This window comes from Macaca thibetana, chromosome 4, assembly GCF_024542745.1.
Source record: "Macaca thibetana thibetana isolate TM-01 chromosome 4, ASM2454274v1, whole genome shotgun sequence".
Lineage (NCBI taxonomy): Eukaryota > Metazoa > Chordata > Mammalia > Primates > Cercopithecidae > Macaca > Macaca thibetana.
The window spans coordinates 97,858,895-97,879,710 of record NC_065581.1 but is presented as its reverse complement, the minus strand read 5'-3'; the positions used below and the strand labels follow the sequence as shown (position 1 = coordinate 97,879,710).

Here is a 20,816-nt window from a genome sequence, read left to right as displayed (position 1 = left end):
TTGTGAGTTTGAATTATCATCTGTAGTTACTTGCTTTCAACCTCAAAAACTTCCTTTAATGTTTCTTGTAAGGTAAGTCGGCTATCAACAAAATCTCTTAGTGTTTTTTTTTTTTTTTTTGAGACGGAGTTTCGCTCTTGTTGCCCAGGCTGGAGTACAATGGTGCGATCTCAGCTCACTGCAACCTCCACCTCCCCAGGTTCAAGTGCTTTTCCTGCCTCAGCCTCCCGTGTGGGGGATTATAGGCATGCGCCACCATGCCTGGCTAAATTTTTTGTATTTTTAGTAGAGAGGGTTTCTCCATGTTGGTCAGGCTGGTCTTGAACTCCCAACCTCAGGTGATCCGCCTGCTTCTGCCTCCCAAAGTACTGGGATTACAGGTGTGAACCACTGTACCTGGCTTATCTCTTAGTTTTTATCTGGGAACATCCTTATTTTGCTTTCACTTTTGAATGGCAGTTTTGCTGGATATAGGATTTCTGGCTGATAGGTTTGGGGTTTTTTTTAATCTTATTTTATTTTATAGTACTTTGAATATGTTATTGCATAATTTCTGGCCTTCATTGTTTCTGCTGAGAAGTCAGCAGTTAGTTTATTGGTGTTTCCTTTTAAGTGATGAATTATTTTTCTCTTGCTGCTTTAAAGATTTTTTTTCCTTGTTTGTAACTTTCATAATTTGTACTATTATGTGTCTGTATGTGGATCTCTTTGTATTTATCATACTTGGAATTTGTTAAGCTTCCTGGATGTGTGTTTTTCAATAAATTTCAGAAGTTTTAAGCTATTGTTTTTTCAAAATTTTTTGGCTCTTTTCTTTCCTTTGGGTATGCTCATTATGTGTATGTTGGTGCACTTAGTGGTGTTTCACATTTTTCGGAGTCTCTTAATTTTTCTTCGTTTTTTTTTTTCTTCATCTCCCTGTCTTTCTGTCTATCTATCCGTCCATCCATCCATCCATCCATCCATCCATCCATCCATCCAATTTTGAGACAGGGTCTTGCTTTCTTGTCCAGGCTGGAGAGCAGTGGTGTGATCATAGCCCATGACAGCCTTGAACTCCTGAGTTTAAGGATTCCTCCTGCCTCAGCTTTCCGAGTAGCTAAGACTACAGGCATGCACCACCACACCTGGCTAATTCTTTTATTTTTTGAAGAGACAGAGTCTTGCTATGTTGCCCAGGTTGATCTCTAACTACTGGCCTCAAGCAATCCTCCCTCCTCAGCCTCTCAAAGTGATGGGATCACAGATAGGAGCTGCCATTCCTGGCCTTGTTTTTGTTCTTCAAATGTCATAATATCCATTTGTCTTCTAGTTTGCTGATTATTTCTTCTGGCAGTTTGACTCTACTATTGTGAGTCCTTCTAATTAATATTTAATTTCAGTTACTGTAGTGTATAATTTCATAATTTTCATTTTTTAAAAAAATGCTATCTCAGTTTCTTTCCTCTTTCATTTGGACTTGTGTTTATTTCTTTGGTCATTGTTTAATTCTTTAATCACGGTTCTTGTTAGTTCTTTGAACATATTTACAATGCCTACTTTGAAGTATTTTTCTATTAAATTTGACATGTGGTTACCTTCACAGGCAATTTCTGTTGCTTGCTTTTTTCCCCCTAGTATGTGGATCATACCTCTCCATTTCTTTACATACCTTATAATTTTTCATTAGAAAATGAACATTTCAGTTAATATATTGTGGATACTCTGGATATTTGTCCCATGATTCCACTGGGGCTAGTTATTGTTGCCTGCTTGGGTTTTTTTTTTTTTTTTAGTCACTTTGCTAAATTATTTTAGTACGATTTCATCCCCTCTCACTTCATAGTATTAAGCTTCTGATGTTGTTTGTTATGGAGATGTATCTTTGGGTATGTCCTCTGTTACCCTGGTATGGTTTTGGCAGAGCCCTTTCTCCTTTTACTGATTATAACTAGATTTGAAGCTACTAGTCTCAAGCTTATTACTCTATCATTTGCAACATTTTGGGGGGACATAAATTTCTCTACAAACTAATCCAATAAGTTTGTGGCCCCTTTGAAAGAATTATTTTAGAGGTCAGTGTTGACATTTATCCCGAACCCAGTGGGCTCCTCTCAGTTGTCTCTTTACACAGTTCTCTCTTCCTGTATAACCTAGTCCTTGAATCTTTGAATCTTTTTCTAGTTGTTGTTCACCACAATCTTAGATGTTTTTCATAGAGTACTTAGGCTTCAACTTTATGCCCTGTTGAATGTTTGAATTTTTGGCAGTCTGAAAGGTAAACAGAAATCAATGTAATTTTAAGGTTTTTTTTTTTTTAATATAACAAGGGAGCCTGAGTGTTTTTTAGTGTGTTTTGATAAGGACTATTTATAATTTCATTCTATAAACTGTCCTTTGTATATTTTTAAGTTTCTCTACTTTTCTGATAAGAACAATCACTTCACTTGTAGTATGATTTGATGTTAAGTGTAACTAGAAAGACATAATAAATTCTGATCAGAATATTTTGAACTTTAATTTCACTGAGGGATTATTGTATCATTAACAGAATTGGTGATGAATGGAGAAAGAAGATTTGAGAAAGGAGGTGATAACTTTAGTTGTGTTTGTTTTTTTTTCTATATTTGATCTTATTGGAGCTATAATTTAGCACTTTAATGTTAACATTTATAAAAATTAATATATGTTATTTTAAATACAGAGTTAATGCTAGTAGGAGCAGGACTGTGCAAGATTAAGTGTGGAAAAACTGGAGTTGGACAAATGGGCCTATCATTCATTTCCATTGTGGTCATCACTTATGTGATTTTTTTGATTCAACTCCAGAAATATTTACGTTGTTGGACACTGTTTCTAGGTGACTTTAGTATGGGAAGGGGTAAACATAGACAAAAATCCTCCTCTTGCCACCGTGCCCGGTCACATCTTCAGTACTTTTACACATGCCTGAAGGATGAAAGGAGGATCAAACGTGGATCTTGTGTACTTTATTTTGTCTAGACTCTTTGCTTGCTTTTATTTTTTCACAGATCTGTTAATTCTTATTACCAGTTTTTTAGGAATCTTAATGAAGACTTAGTGGCATCTCTTATACTTGTTTTATGTTAACCATTTTTGAGGTTGCAGGAGGGCCTTAAAGTGTTTGCAACTACCAGCAATTAAAGGAGATTAAACAGCAACAACAACACAACAACAAAAACTTAATCTTCATCCTGTGTTGGGTGGAGTTTGGCAAAAGACTTTTTTGTGTTATCAAAAGGAACTTACTTAGGATTCTTTCTGTTTTGAGATTATTTTTATAGACAATATTTGCTTTTATTTAGAAAGAGTTTAATCTAGTAAATAAAACATATGCTTCTAATGATTCCCTTTGAAAAAATATGACACTTATTTAAGGGTTAAAAATTTGAAAGAAAATACTGTTATGAATACAGCATGTCTTTGATACATCTTAATTAATCAGCACTTGTGATTTGTCTTGCACTATTTTAACTCTTGGAGAAACAAAGAGTAAAGTTTCCTTGAAGGAAGACATAGAGTAATGGGGAAGCTTTGTATGCTGTTTAACTGCCATAAAACATAGTAAAGATAGAGAAAGTCTTAGAGAAGAGTTATTATTTGAGCTGGATTTTGAAGACTAAAAGGAGAGGTTACTGTGCCAAGGAAATTAGAGAGGTAATTCTGCCTAGCAGGACCAGCATGTAGAGACACATGGGCATGTGAAAGAGCATGCCTTCAGAGTAGCAGATGGATTGGCGTCATTCAATGATAAGGACTTATGAGTTGGGGAAAGCAAGAATGTGATGCCAGACAGGCTTATTGGGACCAGCCAATGGAAGGTATCAATCATGAGGGAGTACTTAGAGGTTTGGATTTTACCTTGTAAGGATCAGAATGCTATGAAGGATTTTAAACCATGGTATTATATGAACAGATTTGTGTGTTAGTATAGTAGAGGTTTCCTTCTGGTGTGCCAGGGCATATAACATAATGGGTTGTAGGTGGGCTGGGATACTATTCTTATTAACTAATCCTCAAGGCAGTTGTCTGGGCCAAGGATCACTTAGGCTTTTAATTAGTCTCTTTTGGTCAGAGTAGCCTTGTCCGTTTACTTCACATGCTTTATAAATATTGTGACTTTCCAAATGTACTATGGCATGAAAACGCTATAGAAATGTGTGTATAAGATAAGTAGAGTGTGACCATTTAAAAATGTTTTATAGTAATCTTGGCCATCAGTTATCAAACTTTATGATCTCAGAACCTCTTTATGCTCTTAAAAGTTATTGAGTACTCTACAAGATTTTGTTTATGTGGTTTATGTCTATTGGTATTCACTATACCAGAAACTAAAACTGAGAAACTCAAGTACAGTCATGTGCTGCATAAGGATGTTTTGATCAGTGACGGACTATATACAACAGTGGTGCTGTAAGATTATAATAGAACTGAAAAATTTCTATCACCAGTGACATCTTGATGATCCTCACTTTGTGTAGGCCTAAGCTAATGTGTTTCTGTGTGTGAGGTTTTAATTAACAAGTTGAAAAAATGAAAATTTTAAAAATAGAAAAAGCTTATAGAATAAGGTTATAAAGACAATGTTTTTGTGCAGCTGTACAGTGTGTTTGTGTTTTAAGCTAAGTGTTGTTATAAAAGAGTCAAAAAGTTAAATGTAAAGTTTATGAAGTAAAAAGTTACAGTAAGCTAAGGTCAACTTATTATCGAAGATTTTTTTTTTTTTTTTTGAAAAAACAAATGTAGTGTAGCCAAAGTGAACAGTGTTTATAAAGTCTACGGTAGTACAGTAACATCCTAGGCCTTCACATTCACTCATTACTCACTGACTCAACTAGAGCAACTTCCAATCCTGCAGTCTCCTCTTTAGGTATACAGTTATACCACTTTTTATATTTTGTACAGTAGTTTTTACTGTATCTTATCTGTGTTTACATATACACACCAACACTTACCATTGTGTTTCAGTGGACTCCAGTATTCAGTATAGTAGCATGGTGTATAGGTTGGTAGCCTAAGAGAAATAGGCTACACCATATAGTCTAGCTGTGTAGAATACTGCCTCATCTAGGTTTGTATAAGTACACTCTGTGATGTTCCCACAGAATCACCTAGTGGTTCATGTCTCAGGATAGGTGTTATTAAGTGACACATGACTGCGTATATTTATTCATTTTAAAATAACAATAATAATAGAAGTTAACAGCTTAATGAAAATTAACTATATTTTCCAAAACTGTAAAATGTAGAAAGAAAAGTAGCATTATTTTAAATTTTTGCAATCTTTTTAATGTCTGGTTTAATAGAAAGCAGATTCTCATACCTGCTTCAGTAATCAATCTGCTATCATACATATTTTTGGTTTAGGCATACAAAGGGAATCCAGGCTCACATAGATATGCAGTTAGAAAAGAGAATAATATTTTAAAAGCCTTCTCAAATAATTTTTAATATTCTTTTTTGATGCCAAATTAAAACTTGACAAGCAGTAGTTTCTTTCAGTTTAGTTACAATGAAAATCTGGCATATCAATGAATTTTTATACTAGTTTTCCTGAAAATCTATTAGTGTTCTCATTTTTAATGGATTTTTTTTTTTACCCATGTATAATTTTATGACGTCATATATGAGTCTTTTGGAAAATAATTGATTGAGTCATGCAAATCTTCTAAATGTTGACATATTTGATTATATAATATAAAAAGAATTCATTCATTAATATTATCACTGGCATCAGAAAAGTTTTAAGTATTGGGAAATGGTCAAATTTACAGTGGAATGCAAGTTTTTCAAAATTCTAATTTTCTCTTGAAAACTTGCATTTTAGCATTGGCAATAAATTACATTCAGTTGTTTTCCTTTGTGTAGGAAGCTTACTTTCATTTTTGAGAAAATGTCAGATATCCCATTCTGAATAATCAATTTGTCTTTAGTCATTCTTTTAAATCAAAACAGTGTTACATAGAAAGCCTCTTCACTAGCAATTTTATGCATACTTTTATAAAATTTTTATAAAATACTTTTATACATACATTTATTCTATATATAGAAGTGATTTTATACATACTTCCCCTTTTGTCACACAGAATATTAGAAAAGATACATATGATGTGAAATTTACAAAACTAATAATTTTTATTGCTTTACTTAAGGACATTCTTAAGTGAAGTTGGCTTTGTGTTGTTGTTGTTGTTTGTAGTTGTGCTTGTGTGACAGTGAAGAATACGATAATTACTAATTCATTTGACACTATTAGCTTGATTTATGCTAAGGCACCAGCAGTTGTACCCACCATTGCTTTTGCACCATCAGTACAAATGTCAACAGAATAAGAAAGGCAAATAATAGCTAAGTATTATCATGAAAATAATTTTGACCATGTGGGCCCCCTGAGTGTCTGGGACTTCTAGGACTCCATATGTTATACTTTATTGATGGGTGATTCTTTGAGGAAGTATGGAGGGTAAGGGAACACAGACATTATGTCTCGTCTACCAGCATCCTTTATCCTTGTCTGTCTTAAACTCTTTCTGCCACATACTATTAATACCTTTTTTTTGAGGGGAGGGAGGGTGGGTGTCACAAGTTATGTATTTACTTTCATATTTCTTGACCATTTTCCTATTGTCTTGCCTCTTTACTGCTTCCTCTGCTGTTTCCCTTTACAAAAGTTTCTTCACCTCAATATCTTTTATATTACCTAATTTGGTATCTTTTTAATTACAATATATTTCATATTTCAGGGTCACAGTTTTCTGGAAAATATTCAAAAGTGTTAGTGTAGTGCAGTGGAAAGTTGTTTAGGCTTCGATTCAGATAGATGTCATTTCAAAAAACCCTACTATTAGTTGTGTAACTTTGGACAATTTGTGTAAATCTTCTAAAGCTTTATTTTCTTAAGTCCAAAAATAACAATAATAATACCTTAATTTGAAAATATTGTTAGGAGACTCTGCTTGATAGGATTAGCAAAATGCCTATCATAGTACCTGGCATATAATGTGTTCAATAAAAAATACTGGCCAGTAGAATTAAAATTGATTGGACAGGACTATTCTTAATAATTCATTTTGTTTCTTTTATTGTCCCTTTGTGTGCATAATTTCAGTAAAATGAACAGCAAAAAGAAAATGTTTATTAAACTTTTAATGTCCCTATACACCAAATAAAATTTTATGGTTTTATTTGTGTGGATTCTCTGAGAATGGTTATAATTTGGTTAATATGTCATCTTCATATGGAAAATTAGAGTATTATATTTCTAAACAAGAAATATATATTATATATAATATATATAAATAAGAAAAATATATATATATGTGTGCGTGTATATATATATATCTTCCCAGATCATACTTGCGGAAACCTAGAGACTTCCTAGAATAGTTATATTGTGTAATTATGTAGTTGAAACTCTCTGAATCCTAACACTGATTCTCTACCTCTGACATCAACTTAATCTTTGATAACTGCTCTGCCTAGGAGAGTGGGATATGCTTGGGAAATTTTCATAAAGTTATGTAAAGCACTTACAGCACTGTGTTTTAGATTTCAGATTTATTTGGCATTTAAAATACATGTAAAAAATTGGCATGAAGTCATGATTCATTAAAACATCCTAATGATTCTTTAACACTAAAATGACAGCTGTTGTATAGTAAGTTGCAAGAAAAATAGTACTCTGGACTCTATTTGGGAAAACCAGAATGATATGTTGAAGAGCAAATTATTTTAGAATTTCATTTGGTTATACCAAGAATTTGTTATTCTGTGATTTGGAGTTATATATTCAAATCTTAATTTTTAAAAATTGAATAATGTTTTTTAATTATATAATTGCAGATAGCCTTTATAAAGCTTCTTGGCAATGTGAAGAGTCATTTTTCTTAGTTTAAGTTACAATTTTTGTTAAACGTTTTGAGTATTTCTATGTTAGTTTGGCTTTACAACTCTGTTGAATAGGTTGTTAATAACTTGAGAAAGTTAAACTTTGAGGTAACAGATGTTTGTTACTTTTTTCTCTTTTTATAAGCTATTTGAACTGCTGGGACCTGAAGGACTTGAACTTATTGAGAAACTCCTCCAGAACAGAATTACAATTGTGGATAGATTTCTTAATTCTTCAAATGATCATAGGTTTCAGGTTCTTCAAGGTAAGAAAGTATGCAGCGGTCATTGTAATTTAAAGGAAAGATTCGTTGGTTAGCAAATGTTTTTAATGTAATTAATTTTTATTTGGCCTATTATATAATTCACTGATAGTACTCTGTTAAATAGATTTTAGATATGGCACATTATGAAAAAACATAAGTGACCTAAATAGGAGGGCAGTGTTTGGGTATGGCAGTTTTTGGTAAAAGTTAAAACTACTTAGAATACACAAATTTTCTTCTTTTATTTTGCATATAGGAGGTACACTTGCAGGTTTGTTACAAGAGTATATTGTTTGATGCTAAGGTTTGGGATATGGGTTCTGTCACCCAAATGGTGATCATAGTGCTTGACAGGTAGTTGTTTATCCCTTTCCCTACTCCCTCTCGCTGCCCTTTTGGAATCCCCATTGTCTCTTGTTTCCATCTTTGTGTCTGTGTATACCCAGTGTGTAGCTCCCACTTATAAGTGAGAACACGAGGTATTTGGTTTTCTATGTTAATTCGCTTAGGATAATGGCCTCTAGCTGCATTCATGTTGTTGCAAAGGACATCATGTAGTCATGATTAATTGAAACATTCTAAAGCTTCTTTAACTGTAAAATGACAGCTGTTATGTAGTAAGTTGTAAGAAAAATATTACTATGGACTCAACTCAGGAAACAGAACAATGCATATGTACCATGGTGCATATGTACTGCATTTTTGTTATCCAATCCACTGTTGATGAGCACTGAAGTTGATTCTGTGTCTTTCCTGTTGTGAATGGTGCTGTGATGAACATGTGAGTCTGTATGTCTTTTTGGTAGAATGATTGATTTTGTAGGAGGTGTATACCTAGTGATGGGATTGCTGGGTCAAATGGTAACTGTCTTAAGGTCTTTGAGAAATCTCCAAACTACTTTTTGTAGTGGCAGGACTAATTTGCATTCCCACCAACAGTATATAAATGTTCTCTGTTTTCTGTGGCTGAGCCAACATCTGTTATTATTTGACTTTTTAATCATAGCCATTCTGGCTGGTGTGAGGTGGTATCTCATTGTGGTTTTGATTTGCGTTTCTCTGATGATTAGTGTTGATGAGCATTTGTTGGTTGCTTGTATGTCTTTTATTGAGAAGTGTCTGTTAATGTCTTTTGCCCATTTTTTAATGTGGTTATTTGTTTTTTGCTTGTTGATTTAAGTTCTTTATCGATTCTGGATCTTAGGCCTTTGTCAGATACAATTATTTTCTTTTATTCTATAGTTTGTTTGTTTACTCGGTTGACAAGTGATACCTAATTAAACTAAGGAGGTTCTGCATAGCAAATTTTCTTTAAAAAGAAAATACATATATACTTACTATGGGCCAAGTAGTAGTGTAATTTCTCTCCAACTTTTTATTTTGAGAACTTTCAAACCCTGTAGTTAAAGTTACAAGAATAATACAATGATCACTGTTTACCCTTCACGTAGATTCATTAGTCATTGACACTTTGCTTTTCCTAGACCCTTTACACACACACCTACTGTTTAAATTTTTGCTCAACAATGACAGGAAGTTCTGGACATCATGATACTTTGCCTATAAAATCATTAGCACATGTCTAAGCACAATACAATTATCACACTGAGCAAATTGAACACTGATAGTATCATATATTACATATATTTTTAAATCCCAGAAAAATTAAGAAGAGTTGTCTAGGAAAAAAATTACTTTTATATAAGCTTGACTTAAAACATAGCTGATGTGAAACTCAGGTTTTAAGTGATAAATAGGAAAACAATTTTTTTTTACCTTTACCACAGTGTTTTTTGCCAGCCTTACAAATAGTTTTGGATTTTAAAAAAGTATATGAGCATAAGAAACTTGGCAACTGTCTTCAAACTATTCAACATCTATTCCTTCTTGCAAGTTACGTCCTCATTTTCTTACATTTATGATTATGGCACTAAAAGGAAATGATAAAAACAGCTATAATTTAAATCTAAAATTTCTGACAGATTTTCTGTTTCTTACAGATTCTCTTGATTACTAATAAATGTTCTCAGAGCCTCAAGTTCCTTTGAGATTGTAAGAAACTTGAAAAATATGAATTTAGCAACTTTGTCTGCAGGTCTCTTCATTCTTTAAGTGTATTGAACACTTCTACTCTGCCTTCATCCAAGAGCACTCCCACCTTGTAGTAGTCAGTTCTCACACTGTAAACAAAGGAGGTTTAATTGGCTCACAGTTTCACATGGCTGGAGGCCTCAGGCAACTGGTAGAAGGTGAAGGGGAAGCAAGGACCTACTTCACATGGTAGCAGGAGAGAGAAGTATGTGCAGGAGGAACTTGCCAAACACTTATAAAACTATCAGATCTCCTGAGAACTCAATCACTATCACTAGAACAGTATGGGGGAAACTGCCCCTGTGATCCAGTCACCTCCCACAAGCTTCCTCCCTTCACACCTGGGATTATGGGGATTACAATTCAAGATGAGATTTGTGTGGGGACACAAAGCCTAACCATATCACACCTGTTGAATAGTATATAATCAGAAATTGCAGTAAGCCAGCAAGGTTTATGAGCATCTAAAATGGGTGTCTGCCAAGGAAAATAAATGAGTTTAAATATCTAGTCCTGCAATGTAAATTCTGAGAATTTGGTATTTCATTTTGTCAGTCTCCTAAATATTAATAAAGAGATATTTACTGATTCTAGCTTTTGTTTTTGAGACAGGCCTTCTCCCTCTTGCTCAGGCTAGGGAGCAGTGGCACAATCAGGGGTCACTGCAGCCTCAACCTTCTGTGCTCAAGCTATCCTCCCATCTCAGCCTCCCGAGTAGATGGGTCCACAAGTGTGCGCCACCATGCCTGGTTAATTAAAGAAAAAAACATTTTTTTTTTTTTTTTGGTAAAGATGAAGTCCCCCGTGTTGCCCAGGGTAGTCTTGAACTACTAGCCTCAAGCAGTCCTCCCACCTCAGCCTCCCAGAGTGTTTGGATTACAGGTGTGAGCCACAGTGCACAGCCTGATTCCAGCTTTTAATAGTAGTAATTTATTAATGTAAAGTTTAATATAAGTCCAGCTTTACATATTTTTTGGAAACTGTAGATGATGAGTTTTATTTATGTTTATTATGTTGATTTCATAAGTTTTATTCTATTAGGATAGCTTCTTAGAATCAATACCCTTTTCGTATCAGTGTATTCTGACATTGCTATAAAGAAATACCTGACACTGGGTAATTTATAAAGAAAAGAGGTTTAATTGGCTCGCAGTTCTGCAGGATGTACATGAAGCATTAGTAGCTTTTGCTCCTGGGGAGGCCTCAGGAAGCTTCCAGTCATGGCAGAAGGCAAAAGGGGAGCAGGCATCTTACATATCAGGAGAAGGAGCATGAGAACAAGGGGGAGGTGCTACACATTTTTAAACAACTGTTCTAAAAGGATACAAGCCTGTACATAGTTCTTCAGAATAACTTTGTGTTAGAATTACTGTTAAGGATATTCATTTCATTTTTGCATGTCAGTCTCTACAGTTAACCTAACCCAGCAAGGAGAACCATACATTTAAACATTCACTGCTTTACAACTTGATTTTTTGAAATAGCCTATTATACTCAGCCTTACAGGATTCCAGTATGTTCTAATTAGGACCTTTTAAGCTTTCTATGAGGTAGACATATTTTCTTCTTATAATTTTAATTTTATTTAGATGATCATAAGTATGTATAGTATTTTGTTACTGTCACATTTGCTTAAAATGTTAATTACATTAGCATAGCATTTAGTATGTCACCTAAAGTATTTACAGTTTTATGCTTAAAATCTTTAACATTCGTTTCTGATAAACACATTTTTAAACATTCGGCTCGATATCTGTGTTGCTGATTGTGTAATTTTGCAGATAAGTTAACTTTTATGAAGAGTTCAGAGTACATGTAAAAATTGGCAGAATGTTGCATTCTTTTTCTAACACTGAACGCTAATTATAAATTCTGTTATAGTAGGTATGTAATACTTAATTGGAGAACAAGAAATAAAAAACTTAGGAAAATGCTTATTTCAGAACTGTAAAATTTAGTCCTAATATAGATGAGATTTTATTTTATTTCATAATTCTGAGACATATTTTCCTTTTTAAGGCTTATAAAGCCATTGTATAAGTTTTCCCTATGATTGAGATTTTAATGACTTATATCCAGAATCATGTAATGGATCAGTAACAATTGTCTGAGAATTGTGAAGATTCGACTTAGAATGAATTAGAAAGCTAATTTTCCCATCTTGATGCTATGTTTAATTCCTTCTCTGTTCTGTATTGGATGTTGGAATATGATAAAATAATTTGCACTGTGCTCTGTCAGGGTATGGACCAAGTTTCATTCTTCATTGTCCTCCTAGCCTAGCTGCAGTGGCTAGAACGGAGTAGGACCTCAATGCAATAAATGCTTATTGACTTGGATTACTTTCAGCTACATTCCTTTTAGTTCCTTTAGAACTTCAGTAAGTGAAGATACTGTTGCTGTAAAGATTTAAACAAGCACAGAAGGTAATCCTGTTGGAAGAAAATTTTTGTTGAATTTTGAATTGACCAAACCACAGACCTAAAGTGTACTTTGTAAACACTGAGATTTAATTCACTTGGTTTTTCCATTTTAAAAAAAAAACCGTGTTTCCGTAAAAAGGTGGACTATACTTTTGCTTTATTTGCTTTAGTCATTGTCTCAAATATGTCTTGAACTACTGCCAATAAATTTTATGTAATCTATAAATAACTAAGTAGTAACATATGTGCAGCTTAACTGCTTAAGGTCTATTACATGGAGAAAAGTTATTTCTAATAGGGAAAGAGTTTGTTTTTTTACTATATTAACAGTAAACACTAATTAGTATTGATAATTATTATATTTATTGAAATTATATAAACAAATAATTTCAAATGATAAAATTGAATTTTTGGGTTCCTAATGTTATATGTAAGAATTTTTAATGTGAATGACATTGAACTGTTTAGTCTGTAGGAAGAAAATACTGCTGACTTTTCTTAAACTACCATGTAATTTTATTTAGATACTGTGATTTTTAAAAACTCACCTTAAAACATGTAATTGAATGTGCCAGCTTTAAAAAATGAACTGTTAGAGCATTATATGTTGTGGGGTGGAGGAAGGAAATGGTTTTCATGAAGATTAAATCATATTCAGATTTATAAAACGTTGTGTGTCTTACATTTGCTTCTTAGACAATTGTAAAAAAATTTTAGGAGAAAATGCTAAACCCAATTATGGTTGTCAAGTCACTATTCAGTCTGAACAAGAAAAGCAGTTAATGAAACAATATCGCCGTGAAGAAAAAAGAATTGCCAGACGAGAAAAAAAGGCTGGAGAAGATTTAGAAGTTTCAGAAGGACTTACGTGCTTTGATCCTAAGGAATTGCGGATACAGAGGTAATAAAAGTCAGAAGCTGAAAAACACTTGTGTTGTAATTGCTGCTTTTACATATCATTATCATTTTTTAGTTTAGTCTCAGCAGTATAGATGATTTTTACTTAAAGTCACATTTTCTTCATAGAAGTTTGTTTTATGAATACCTGATTTTCTGGGATAAGAAAGCAATGGTCTGCTTAATTATAATATTCTTGGTCACATCCAGGTAGATAAGAAATTTAGATTATAGAGGTAAGAAATTTAGATTATAGAGGTAAGCTATTTTTAGGTGCTGTGTACACACCACTAGGTTAAGATTTATATAGCTTACATAAATTTATTTGAGATACATTTTATTTCTATGCTTAACGTACCTTTTTAAAAATGTTGTTATTTAGAAGTAGGAGAAAAATGAAATATAAGCATTATTTTACTTGATTAAATACTGAAACACATTTCAAAAAAGAAATGTATACCTTGTTAAATAAACATCTTTGAATTGTGAAAAAACAAAATTAGAAAGAACAGTAAATCAAACTTACCAGGTGGTGTTATCTATAAATAATATCTGAAAATGTGCTGAATCCTATTTTGTCACCCAGAAGATTTCAGGATTCCTAAAATCTTCCTTTGTGTAGTTTAATTTCTTCTTTTTTATGGTGGAAGGCTACCTCCCAATATTTTTTATAATTACATTGTTTTATTGTATGCATTACCTTTAAACATAAAAATTTCAAATTAGGCCTATTTTTATATTTACAGAGAGCAGGCACTTCTGAATGCTAGAAGTGTTCCAATTCTGAGCAGGCAGAGAGACGCAGACATTGAAAAAATACATTATCCCCATGTGTATGATTCCCAGGCTGAAGCCATGAAAACATCAGCATTTATTGCTGGTGCAAAGGTATGTCATTGTTATATAACTACTGTTGAATAATATGTCTATTCTAAAGAAATGATGTGTAGATTTTCCCTGTTTCCTTCATGAGTCTAACACTAGTTGACTATGCTAAATTTTATTTTAAAGTATTGGGGAAAATGACGTAATGTGGTGTATGTAAAGCTCCTGACATATAGTAGATATTCAGAACATATATGTTTCCCTCCCTTTTATTATTTCTGCAGTTTGTATTTTTGAGTTTTATCAGTTGCCTCGCTGCTTGGCTAAACTTTATACTGTATGTTGTACATTTTCCTAATTATATGAATACATTTGTATTCAGGTGTACCATCTGATTAGTGTATACTTTAAGATTTGTCAACATACTGTGGCCTGTGTGTTACGTAAAATACCTGATATGTTAATGCTTTGTGTGAGTGGTTTTTTGCATTTGTTTTTGTTTTATTTAGATTTGTTTTCTTTTAAATTAGCTAAGTTTATTTACCAGTGCTTTGTTATAAAACAAGTGGTGTTTTCTCTCTCTCTCTCTCTCTCTCTCTCTCAAGAATATTTACCAGAGCAAGTGTTTTATTTTTTATTATTACTGGATTTTTATTGTTGATGTTTGTAGATGATTTTGCCAGAAGGAATCCAAAGAGAAAATAACAAGCTTTATGAAGAAGTAAGGATTCCCTACAGCGAACCAATGCCACTCAGCTTTGAGGAAAAGCCAGTTTATATCCAAGACTTAGATGAGGTGAGATGAGCCTTTTACAGAGTTGATAGTTTTGAGGCTTGGTATGTGGTATGAATGAATTTATACTGGAAAAATTGTTTTAAAACATTATTAGTTGGCAAATATAGTACAGACATACATAGTTGGTTACTAGACAATTATAGTAGGAGAGTTTAAATTTAAAAAAATATACACTATATCATACATTAAACAAATGTGTGTATATTTTTGTGCATATATTTCTGTGTTTCATGTTTTTTTTTTCAGCTAAGATTTTGGTTTAACTTATGTACACTGATTTAAATAAGATGTTAAAGGATTTATTTATTGTATTGATTATATCAAATGATCAACCTATAGTAAAATAGAATACATGGGGGGGCGCAAATTCTAAGTAGCTTTAAGAATTTATTTTTTCGGAATTTTTAAATTTTGAATTATGTTTGACCTGTGGAAAACTGGCATGAATATTACTATCTTTATATCCTTCACTTGGATTCACCATTTGTTAAAATTTTGTCACATTTGCTCTATTTCAAAATATAATATTTTAGTTTATGTTAAAGTATTCATATTATTGAAAGTTAATCTTTTCCGTATCAAAATTAAGTTGCTGTGGTTTTTCAGATATGTTCTTATAGAATCATTCGGAAATAACAAAAAATAAAGGCAAGCAAAAACAGCAGCATAAAGCATCATAAAGAATACTCTAGCCTGGGCGACAGAGCGAGACTCCGTCTCAAAAAAAAAAAAAAAAAAAAAAAAGAATACTCACAGCCAACCTAAATGAACTTCATTCTGTGTATAGGTGTCCATATGTATTTTCTTTTACAAAATGGAATTACATCATACCTACTGTTTTGTGTGTGTATATATAGTTATATGTGTCTTTCTGTATCAGTAAACATATTTCTGCAGTATCAATTTATCACTACATACTATTCCATTTTATGCCTTTATTCTAAAATAACTTATTATTGTTATAGTTTGAAGTTGTTTTTTACAATAAGTTTTTATAGTAGAATAAAATTCTAGTTATACCTTGTATATCAGAAGTACTCGTAGAACTTTTTAATAATCCAAGTGCCTTGCTACTATTTAAGTCCTAATCTCTTCGAAGAGGTCCAGGTAACAATATTTTGGGAATGATTTTTTGAAGCTCTATGGGTGATTCTAAAATACAGCCAGTACTGACAGCCAATAAAATTAAATAATTATAATACAATTGTTATAAACCTTATCAATCATTATAAGCAGTATCATCAAGATTTATTAAGTTTTATGTATTAAATATTTAATATAAAATTTTTTTTTTGAGAAGGAGTTTCACTCTTGTTGCCCAGGCTGGAATATAATGGTACGATCTCGGCTCACTGCAACCTCTGCCTCCTGGGTTCAGGCAATTCTCCTGCCTCAGCCGCCTGAGTAGCTGGGTACAGGTGTGCACCACCACACCCAGCTAATTTTTGTATTTTTGGTGGAGATGGGGTTTCGCCATCTTGGCCAGGCTGGTCTTGAACTCCTGACCTCAAGTGATCAGCCCACCTCCACCTCCCGAAGTGCTGAGATTACAGGCGTGAGCCACCACACCTGGTCTAAATCTTTAAATTTTTAAAAAAGCATCATTGACATTTATTTAAATTAATAATGAATGAAGCAGGCTTTTTAACTTTTCTATCATAATTATTTCTAAATAAGTATTTTGTTCATTTTTATTTGGATTATTGGAGTAAAAGAGTTTTTCTGAGTAGGTTAATTCCCTCTGCCACTGTAGTGTCCATATCTTATGTAATCTAATATATTCATAGACTCTGTGGATTAGGATGTGGAGATTTTTGGTGGGCATCATTATTCTGCCTACCACACGTGTTGTAGATGACCAGTTTTTTTTTTTTTTAACTATTCACCTATTGAAGGACATTTATTTTACTGATAGTTTTTGGTGATTACAAACTGTATTCGTCTGCCATAAAAAAGACCACAGACCAGGTGACTTAAAGAGCAGAAACCAATTTTCTCACAGCTCTGGAGGCTAAAAGTCACAGATCAGGTGGTTGCTAGCAAATTTTGTTTCTGGTGAGGATTTCTTCCTGGCTTGCAGGTAGTTACCTTCTGCCTTCTTCTTGTGTTCGCACATAGCCTCTTTTCTGTGTGTGTATGAAGAGAGACCTCTGGTGTTTCTTCCTCTTTTTTCAGGGTCCCCAGCCCTATCAGGTTAGGACCCCACCCTCATGACTTCATTTAACCGTAATTACCTCCCTAAAAGTCCTATCTTTAAAACAGTCACATTGAGGGGTGAGGGTTTCAGCATACAAATTTTGAAGGGCATAGTTCTTTCCATAACACAGATAAAGCAGTTATAAACCTGGTATGCAGGTTTTTGTGTGAATATAAGTTTTCATTCTGGTTAATAAATGTCCAGGAATGCATTTCCTGGGTCATATTGAAACTGCATGCTTAGGTTTTTAAGGTACTACCAAACTGTTTTCTAGAGTGACTGTATCATTTAACATAGCCATGAGCAATTTGGTGATATAATCCAGTTTCTCCACATACTAACCAGCATTTGGTGTTGTCACTGTTTTTTATTTTTATTGTAGCCACTTATATTTGTATTTTTATATATTGTTTATATTTTTATTTTAGCCATCTGATTGTAGTGATTTCTCATTGTGGTTTTAATTTGTACTTTTCTAATGGCTAATAATAATTGGGGAGTAATACATTTAAGTGAAATTTGTCATTATAAGTAAGTAAAACCATTTGCTGTCATATTACTGTAGATATTGATCCTGCCAGACATCATAAGCTTGAGTAATAATACAGGCCCCAGGAGGAAAAACAGACATTAACAGAATGTCATATGGTTTAGTAGATGTTTCTTTTGTCTTGGATCTTTTTTTTTACCAGGTAGGATCTTTTATGTGTCAGAGAAAGTGCTATTGAAGATGAAGGTCTGTCATTTTTCACTGAGATCATAATTGCATGCTATTCCTAACTGTCCTAAGATGCTTTTATGTCCTTTTACTGACTGTCACATTGGATAAGTTTAATAACTTCTGTAATTTGATCAAAAACTTAAGGATAATTTTAAAATTTTAGAATCACATGCAAAAATACCATTAATGTCATTAAATGGGTTTTGTACTTTCTTGGAAAGGGAACAATGTAAAAAATGTAGATGCGTATCTTGATTCGTCAAGAGTCACTCAGTTGGAAATTTTAGAAATCTAAGTCAAAGCAAGCAAAGGTGACAATTTATGCCTTTTCTACCTGGATTGTCCAGAAGTAAAACTGCCTGTGTGCCCAGCTTGGACATATAGGCTCAGATGATGTCATCAGATTTTTTTCTCCTCTTTATTTCTTTTTCTTTCTTTATCTCCATTTCCTTTTTTTTCTTTTTCCTCCCCTCTTTTCCTCCTTTCTCTTACCCACCCCCTTTGGTGTTTCTCTTATGATTTTTCATCCCCTGATTCCCAGATAGGCTTTCTCCATATTACCAGGGAAAAATGTATGGCAGCAGCAGCAAACATAACTGTTTCTCCATACTATAGTCCCAGAAGCAATGGGGATTTTTTTCTAACCAGTTCTGCCAGGAAAACAAAAAAACCTCCTAGGATGAACTCTGATTTTCCTGACTTAGGTCACCAGTTCATTTCTGAACCAATTCCTTTCCCTGTGATGTGATGTGAGTGAGGTTCTTACTGACACACGGCTGCTCACTTGTGTATCCTCATTATCAGCTCCCCATGAGCCACCAGGAGTCAAAGGGGAGTTTCCCAAAGGAAAGGAGGGTGCTAATATTACCCTTAAAAGTAGGATGAGAAAGATGCTAAGAAGACAGAACTATGTCTTTGATATTTTTGGTGAGAAACTCAGGTTTACTTCTTTGTTGGTGTTAAATATGTTGATTTCTGTCTATTTCTACAGTTGGGACTTCGATTTTTTAAGAGTCAGTAGAGTGTTGTTCAGCAAAAATGGACTACTGACCCAAAGATAATACTTGGTTTAGAAAAGTAATATAAAAGATGCGTATAATATTTCATTTTAAAATTTAAGAAAAGTGAGTCCTATAAAATCTGATTGTAAAGAATTTAAGATTTAAGTTTTCTATGAGCCTAGCTTCTTGAACCTGTGCTTATAGGCGAAGTTCTGGGAAAATAAAGAATAGAGTATTATCTCTGATCTTAAGTTACTCACTGTAGTGTATCTGTTCCATTTCCATGGACATAAGTGGTACAGTTGGGTTATGTTGTACAAAGTTCTATGGCAGCCGAAAAGGCAGACTAAAGAGATCAAGGAAGAAGCTTTCATGAAGGATAATGTTGAAGGCATACACTTTTGCCAGATAGACAAAGCAGGTAGAGGTGTATGCCAAACAAAGGTTGTTGCATGAAATTGCTGTTACCTTTGGACATCAAGCCCTTCAGTCTTATTAGCATGTAGGCCATATGTGGAGAGCGCCAGGAAATGAGTCTGGAAGAAGACAATTGCCTGCACATGAAGGGCTTTGAAAGACCATACTAAAAAGTTTAGACTCAATATTGTGGGAAATAGGAGAGTAAATGATCAGGTGTTTTCACTTAAAGGAATTGCTCTGGCTGCAACACAAAGTTGAAGGTTAAGAGTAGAACTGCTGCAATAATTCAAGGAAGAAAAGCTACAAGCCTAAATTAAGAAAGGGGCAGCCTATATATACAGAGGACAACTGAGAGAAATATAGCTGCTAGTGTATGTAAGACCTGATGACTGATTAAATAGGAGGGGATAAGGCAGAGAGAAGAGTTTAGAATGAGATATAGGTTTTTTGTTTTGAGCAGTGTTGGTGAGTGATAGTGCCATTTACTAAGGTGAGGAATAGGAAATAGGAAAAACTTCTGTGCATGTTCAGCATACAATGTTGGTTAGGAGCAAGACCCCTGAATCTAGGCTGAGTTTCAGTCTTCACTATCCCACATTCTGTCTGCCAGACTTTAGGCAAGTTGCTTACCTTTCTGCAACCCATGATTCAAATTGCCAGGTGAGGCTAGGCTTGTATCAAGGAAATTTAGTATTTGCCAAATTAAATTAGAAATTTAATTTTTGCTCCATTTAATTTGTGCCACATTTGTGTTTCCTTCCTCTTGAAATTTATGAAATCATCTTTGCTATGATGTCTGTAAATTTAAAAAAATGGTAAATTCAATTTTTAGTTTCAAACTTCATAATTTATTAATATTTACTGATATGATCTCTTAAAAAGGCTGTGATTTCAAGGCCATGGTTCTGATGAAATTGATGGCATGTGTGACAGTATAGTAAACAGCCTTGTGGGATGCTTTAGAAAAAGGCTTTTTAATTTGGGGAATGCCTGGGTTTTAGTGACATTTCATTATCTTCAAAGTGATCTCATGAAAAGGATCCATACTCTGAAGTATTTTTCTGGATGCTTCTATGACTTTCTTGCCTTCGTGATTTGATTGAATCAAAGTATGTTGATATAACAAAAAGACATGGGGAGCCAAATAGTCCAGGTTTGTCCATTTGTTTGCTCAATGATGTTATTCAGAACCCAGCTTGTTGATGTCTTTCTACTCTCCTATCCTCATTTTTTTTGGCTTTTCCTCAAATTAACTCTCATCGTGACTGTTATTCCAGGGTCACTGTGCAAAA

General features: G+C 33.6%; 1 protein-coding gene across 9 annotated transcripts in view; it reads left to right on the top strand.

The window, feature by feature from the left end:
- The window catches only part of ASCC3 (activating signal cointegrator 1 complex subunit 3), a 372,407-nt gene that overhangs the window by 72,726 nt on the left and 278,865 nt on the right, over positions 1-20,816 (top strand). For all 9 annotated transcript variants that reach the window (XM_050786660.1, XM_050786663.1, XM_050786659.1 and 6 more), the window contains 4 exons: positions 8,033-8,153; positions 13,364-13,568; positions 14,311-14,452; positions 15,060-15,185. In XM_050786660.1, the coding sequence (XP_050642617.1) occupies positions 8,033-8,153; positions 13,364-13,568; positions 14,311-14,452; positions 15,060-15,185 (594 nt within the window). The remainder of the gene's footprint in view (positions 1-8,032; positions 8,154-13,363; positions 13,569-14,310; positions 14,453-15,059; positions 15,186-20,816) is intronic.